At 34.8% G+C, this 7,585-nt stretch overlaps 1 protein-coding gene across 1 annotated transcript; it reads right to left on the bottom strand.

Moving 5' to 3' along the window:
• Window positions 1-587: 587 nt before the first annotated feature.
• Window positions 588-2,545, bottom strand: LOC105434487. Its single transcript, XM_031889555.1, has 2 exons — window positions 1,529-2,545; window positions 588-1,397 (listed from the first exon to the last, which is right to left on the bottom strand). The coding sequence occupies exons 1-2, from the start codon at window positions 2,360-2,362 to the stop codon at window positions 588-590; spliced, it is 1,644 nt and encodes a 547-aa protein (XP_031745415.1). The 5' UTR covers window positions 2,363-2,545.
• Between the last annotated feature and the right edge of the window lie 5,040 nt (window positions 2,546-7,585).

Here is a 7,585-nt window from a genome sequence, read left to right as displayed (position 1 = left end):
CTCCTTTCAAGTCGGTGATCTAGTACTTGCCGTAAGGAGACCGATCATCACAACAAGGCATACAGGAAATAAGTTCACACCTAAATGGGATGGACCTACATTGTTAAAGAAGTTTATACAAATGGCGCATACAAGATCGTTGATCAAGACGGACTACGAATTGGCCCAATCAATGGTAAATTTCTTAAAAAATTTATGCTTAATTTTGTTAGGTAAAAAAAAAAAAAAAAAGTTGAACTACGTTATGACTTGATCCCTATATTATAAATTGTACGTAGGCAGCTTAAGGAAAACCTTAAGCCCAGTCCAGCAAAAAAAAGTTGAACTACGTTATGACTTGATCCCTATATTATAAAGGGTACGTAGGCAGCTTGAAGGAAACTTAAGTTCAGTCCAATAAAAAAAAAGGAAGAAAGACAAATTACACTTAATAGAAAATATGATGAGGAGTGAACAATGAAAGAATAATTTTTTATTATTATAAACTTCTAGCAAAAAAAAAATTAAAAAGGTATAAGTAGATAAATAAGAGAAAGCAGAGAATCATGGAGTCCATTTAAAGTTCTTCAGCTCCTCTAGTGTGCTTTCTAAAGATTCACGAAGTGTTGATAGCATTTTAGCATCAATATCTCCAACGATCGGGCACATTCGAGTTTGTCAATTTCCTCACAAGTCTTTGAAATCTCATGTTGCTTCAGCTTCAGCTCCAGGTCGTTCTTAAAAATTATTCCAGAAAATTTAGCAGACTCAGCCCGCACCATCTTTAGTTTTGCCTCTAGTTTAGCCTCCTTGGCGGACAGTCGTGTAAGACAACGTTTAGCAGTGTTGGTCTCTGCCAATATACGATTCTCATCAACTCGCAGAGTCTTCACAAAACCTTTTGCCTCCGTTAGCTGAACATCCTTAGTTGATTGGAGTAGAAATGAGGAATGTATTTGATTATGGTTCTCGACACCTTGGAAGTAACCATTCACAAGCTCCCTCAAAACAATAAGGTTGTCGCTGCCGCAAGTCGCAATCGCATCAAAGATCTTATGCATTTCTGGTTCAAGACTACTCAGTCGTTCAAAAGGGGTACGAATGATCTTCTGTCGTAGGTTTTCCCATAAGGTTATGGCAGCCTGTCGTCGGAGGTCAGAAATTAAGCTGTCAGCACAAAAATGAGAAATCTCAGAAACTGTAATAGGCTCCGTGCCTTCCACTTTTTGAGGAGGTCCCTTGATCACAGGAGGACAAGCAGACACAATATTTGCGCCTATAGGTTCCTTAGAGTTTCCATTATAAGAAAGTACAATGTTACAGTCTTCTAGATTCGGCAGTACAATGTTACAGTCTTCTAGATTCGGCATCGACTCTAGGGTATCTTCGATGTGTAGGTCGTGATCACCTAAAGAAGACTGGAAAATAATATTAACAACAAGAAATAAGAGTAGTAAAGGAGAGAAAATACAATAAATAAATAAATAAAAAGGGAGACGAAAAGAAACCATGGGGAAGGGACATCGAAGAATTGTGCAGCATCAGGGACCCGAATAGGAGACTCTTCATCATCGATCGACTGTTTGTTGGGCTTCTTGGGTCTCTTCCAATGGCGATCATCATTGCTGCTTTGACTGTCCTCAATACGTTTAGAAGGATGCTTGGTAGCTATCGATAAGCGGTTGTCCTTACCCACATTGTCAATACCACCTTTAATAAGATGTTTAAATCGTGTAGAAAGAGACAAATTATCCACCAAGCGTTTTGTCCCTCCCTCAATTTTCTCAACAAGTCGTTCATCAGTTTCATCGGAGCATATCTTCTGATTTCCACTACCAAAATTATGTTCAATCTTTTTTGTGGTTTTGGATTTGATGTGAGGGGGAGTAGGACGATCTATCAAATGTTGTACTCCTTCTTGGAGGTAATCACCGTGTTTTGCAAGCCACCAGACTTTATAATGAGAGGTAACATGTGTGTCTGGATTAGGGGCAGACACAGGAAGATATACTTGGGAAAGTGTATTCTCGCGAATACAAATCATCCAACAATATCGTACGTTAAAAAAATTGGCTTCGGGAATTTCTTCACCTAAGTCATATGGCACGTCTTGATAAAATCCAAATTGTCGGCTAAAGCGACAAGGACTATAAGGCTCAATAACTGTGGAGGATCCACATTGCGAGGATAGAAAACAAGAGCGAATGCTTATGAAAAATGAAGCATTCCAACTAATTAACTCTCCATCATCCGTTAAGAGTTCGTCCTTATTCTTTGTTGGAAGACACGCATGCCATGACACATACTTTCCCTTGTGGATATGTGTTCGAGCCTCAAGATTAGTATAATATTTGGCCCCACCTTCACCAGAAAATTCAACCATGCGAGGACCCCTAAGACTCCTAGGGGCTTTATAATGAGTGTTGAAGTAAAGAGCAAGCCACCCATGGACATAGTGAAGAGGAAAACAGGCATTTGAATAACCAAGTGATGAAGTAGAATCATGAACTTGGCGTAGGCCACTATAAATATTAGCTAAAACAGGGACGCAAGGCTAAATGTGTAGCCTTCCGCCATGAGGCTAGCAACCTTAAAAACCTCCGGACGAAGGGAAAGTTGCTTATCATGGAACACAAACACACATAGCCAACAAGAGAGAAATGCCGCTAGATAGGTTTTGTCCCTGTGATCATCAGTGACACTTAAGTCAAGGAACACTTTGAGTTCAGCTTTAGACCAGTCAGGACGTCTGATGGGAATTCCATCTGGATTATGAGTTGAGCGAGGGCGAGAAGTCTTTTTAGGCTTTCGAGGAGGCGGTTTCGAACACTTTACCTCAGATCGTGTAACCCAAAAAGAGATCCATTCACTTACAGTGATTTGAGAGTGATCCATGCGTTGAGAAACAATGCGGTAATAGGCTGCAAATAAATGCTCACAACTTCTTGGACATACATCAGGTGATCCTATTAAGTCTTGGTGGCAAGGAATGCTTTCTTCATAAAATCTACCTTTAATCGGAGTCCTCCTAGTATCCATAAGTCCCATAAGGAGATGGACATCTCACCAGCTGAGGTGTGAAGAGTGTTTGTTGAAGGACACCATGCCTCGCAGAAAGCCCGATCAATGTCACTGTTGCGATCATATGTATATAGGGAAGCCATCACAGCATTAAATAGGGAGGCTCGCTTGAGTACTGCCGTATTTCTAGCAACAACGAGCTCTAACCACTCCCAATAATGAGGAAGATAGTAAAATTCTCCATGTACCTTGAGCACATTTCCCCAACGAATTTTTGGGTCGTTTATAATTCGACGACCCAACGTTGATTCTGGATCCTCATTTGGAGGCTTGTTGTGAATCGAAAACTCCAGAAACCAAGATTTTAAAGATGAATTTGGATTTACAAACCGTTCCTTGGACCATTTAGGCAAAAAGATAAAATTGTCCTCGGGTATTTGGGAGTCCATAATATTCTCATATGTCCCCTCTCTCACAGGAAGAATGATCCCTTCCTCTAAAGATTGATCTACGTCCTTCAGGATAATTAAACACCTTTTGGTCGAGTCAGAATACTCAGTGAAGTGCACCATGATGAAAAGAAGAGTTCCTGCAAAATAATAATAATAAGAAGAAGAAGAAGAAATAGAAAAAAACCAAAACCAAAAAAACAAAAGAAAAGAAAAAAAAAAAAAAGAAAGAAAGAAAGAAGAAAAAAAAAAGGGGGAAGAAAAAGCAAATGAAGATTGAAGCCCGACGATGACAGAGTCGATCTCTCCTACTAGGGCGATAGATCTGACGGCAAAAGCCCGATCGTCCCTAGAAGAAGCTCAACAAAGTCATTTCTGCAAACGAAGATTGAAGCCCGACGATGACAGAGTCGATCTCTCCTACTAGAGCGATAGATCTGACGGCAAAAGCCCGATCGTCCCTAGAAGAAGCTCAACAAAGTCATTTCTGCAAACGAAGATCGAAGCCCGACGATGACAGAGTCGATCTCTCCTACTAGGGCGATAGATCTGACAGCAAAAGCCCGATCGTCCCTAGAAGAAGCTCAACAAAGTCATTTCTGCAAACGAAGATCGAAGCCCGACGATGACAGAGTCGATCTCTCCTACTAGGGCGATAGATCTGACGGCAAAAGCCCGATCGTCCCTAGAAGAAGCTCAACAAAGTCATTTCTGCAAACGAAGATTGAAGCTCGATGATGACAGAGTCGATCTCTCCTACTAGGGCGATAGATCTGACTGCAAAAGCCCGATCGTCCCTAGAAGAAGCTCAACAAAGTCATTTCTGCAAACGAAGATCGAAGCCCGACGATGACAGAGTCGATCTCTCCCACTAGGGCGATAGATCTGACGGCAAAAGCCCGATCATCCCTAGAAGAAGCTCAACAAAGTCATTTCTGCAAACGAAGATCGAAGCCCAACGATGACAGAACCGATCTGTCCTACTAGGGCGATAGATCTGACGGCAGAAGCCCGATCGTTCCTAGAAGAAGCCCGACAAAGTCATTCCTGCAAAAAAAAAAAAAAAACAAAACAAAAACAAAACAAAAACAAAAAAAGAACAACACAAAAAAAACAAAAAAACAAAAAAAACAAAACAAAACATAATAAAAAAAACACACACACAAATAAAAAGAAAACACACACACAAAAAAATAGAAAAAAAGAGAAAGGGAGAAGAAAAGTTTTCTATACCTTTCTACTGATTGGATGAGGAATAAGCGTTGGATGAGGTATAAGTGAGTAGGGTATGAGTCTATTTATAAGCCCAACAAATCCAATTCCTAAAAGGATTAGGAATGATATTTAATTATTTTTTTAAAAAAACAAATCCAATTCCTAAAAGGAATAGGAAATATATATATATAAAGAAAAGATAATCCAATTATCTTATTTTATTTTAAATTATTTTTTTTTTTTTGGATAAATCTCAAGTTTAACTTTTATTGAGATATTTAAAATATTTAAAAATTTCAACATTTTTAAATATATATATATATATATAAATATTCTCAATTTCAAAATTCAAGTTAAATTAACTTGCATATATGACCTCCTTTTTATCATGAATTTAAATCGGAGCCATAAATCCAACTTTACCTAAGATTGAGGACCTGATTTTTTCATCTCAAATTAAAATTGGTCATTCCAAATTCTTATGCATCCCCAAGATAAATTAAGGTACGGTAGAAACCTTATCCTTATTTCAAAATTAAAATTTTGGTTATATTCCAAATTTTACTTAAAAAAAAAATCATCATATTAAATTTTTTTTTCCCTCAAATAAAATTAAGTGGGAAATAAAACTTTGAATTTTTTTTAAGGTTTGGCCATATTCCAACCCTTATTTTAAATTTAAATCAAACTCACATACTAAATTCATAGTTTGATTAATTTGATATGCTGAATTGAGTAAAAAAAAAAAAAGGCTCGTACTTTGACTTCAAATTTATCTTTTCCGAGATTCATTCACCCATATACGTGCATAAATCTCGAAAAGGGGGCATTTGTTGAATAAGAAATTTTGAGACCAATCACAAGTTGACACATCATTTATTAAGTTAATGATGAAAAGTACAAATAATTAAATTTGGGACTAATTAAAATTGACACATGCTCCAAATTAAAGAGGTAAAATAAATAAATTGGTCATTCTAATAATGCCACATTTTCATATTAATCGTTGGATTAAGTTAATCATTTTAGTTCAATTAAATATTATTTACTTGGACTAAGTTCAATTAAGCCAAAAAATAAGCTTAATTGAGCCCAAAGACTAAATATAACCTAAGTCCATATGGTTGAGCCCATGGGTTTGGTCCATAGACCAACCAGATTCAAACCCATAAAGCCCACCAGTGAACTCTATAAATAGAGGAATTCTCCTCATTTGTAGAGGTTGGAAAATTTTGACTCTAGAAGATCAAGAGAGAATTCTTCCAAGAGCTAGAAGACTCCCTAACTCCTAAAGTCGACCATCCTCGAAGATTGAAGCTTCTTTAAAGATACAAGCTATACAAGCTTTCTTCCAAGGCTCCAACTTCAAGAACATCACATGCTTCGCTTCCTCCAAATCAAGCTGAAGCATCCAGTTGAGAGAGAATCAGAGGATCAAATTCTAGAGATTGAACCGCATCGCATCAAATCAACAAAAATACAACATCAACTCCAAGTTCAAGTCCACGAATTAAATTTCTTCGGAAATCTCGTGCGAACAATGACATCAAATTGTGTAGACAGTGTAAATTTAGTTTTTAAAGATCTTAGAGAACCACCTGTAGCTACCATGCTTAGTTCAATTAGAGATGTATTGCAAAAGTGGTTTGATGAAAGAAGTAAAGCTACTTTTACAATGAACAGTTGTTTGACTTCTTGGGCTGAGAACGCGTTGCATTTAGAATAACATGAAAAGTCAAGAATTTTATTGGTAAGGTTTTTTTTTTTTTTAATGTTTGTATCTCAGGTAGATATAAATAGACTGCTATTTTTGTCCATCCGATAGAGAAATATAACAATTTATGTGTGCTTGTTTCAGATAGATAGAGATAGATAACTATCATCAATGTCTATTTGTCTCTATTTGCGCATGCTTTTTTTTTTTTTAATTTTTCTATATTTGTTTTATGTATTAGGTTTATCCAATTAGTATGACTGAATACAAAGTAATGGATGATACAAAATGATAATGTGATTTATTTTTCTATATTTGTTTTATGTATTAGGTTGATCCAATTAGTATGACTGAATACAAAGTAATGGATGATACAAAATGATAATGTGATTTATTTATATTGGTTCTAATTTGAAATATTCAAATTTACTTTGGAAATTAGTATAATTAGTATAATATATAGTGATATATTATAATATAAAGTTTATATGTTAATGAAACTTTATTATATAAATTTAATTTTAGATAAAGTTCAAAATTAATTTATGAGAGATAAAATATTTGAATGAGTTCAAATATTAATTTAATGTGGATTTGTTTCATATTAAAATTATTAATTATGAGATAAAGTTATATTTGAATATGATTCAAATTTAACTTAAGTTAAATATAAAATATTTAATTTAGTTATTAATTAATTGAAGAATTAATTAATAGTTTAGTTTAATATTATTTAATTAAATTTGATTTAATTAAATTAATATAAAACTATAAGGTATTGGAGAGATATTCATTCAATAAGATTTAAATGAAATATTAATTAATATGATTTAATTAATTATTAACTAATTGATTAATGGTTAATTAGTTAGTTGATTTGAAACTTCTATTAATTTAATAATTTTTAAGTTAATAGAATCCTATGATTTTCTCCTACCCCGTCTCCTACTCAATGAAAGAAAGAGAGTTATAAATATGTAGAAGAAAAACATCTTTTCTTAACCAAAATAAAATCGATGATTTTCTTTTCTGCAAAATAGATTGTAACGACCTAATTTTTCGAATTAAGCTGAAGTTATTACTTTAAGACTAGATTCGTCCTTTAACCATAAGACTTTATAATTTAAAAAATATATTTTTTAACAACATTAAAGAGTTTTTATTCGGGCTCTATTTCAAATAAAATTTTGAAAGTGTAAAAGTATCG

This window comes from Cucumis sativus, unplaced genomic scaffold (assembly GCF_000004075.3).
Source record: "Cucumis sativus cultivar 9930 unplaced genomic scaffold, Cucumber_9930_V3 scaffold128, whole genome shotgun sequence".
NCBI lineage: Eukaryota > Viridiplantae > Streptophyta > Magnoliopsida > Cucurbitales > Cucurbitaceae > Cucumis > Cucumis sativus.
The sequence above is the reverse complement of the archived record's forward strand: the minus strand, read 5'-3'. Positions and strand labels throughout refer to the sequence as shown.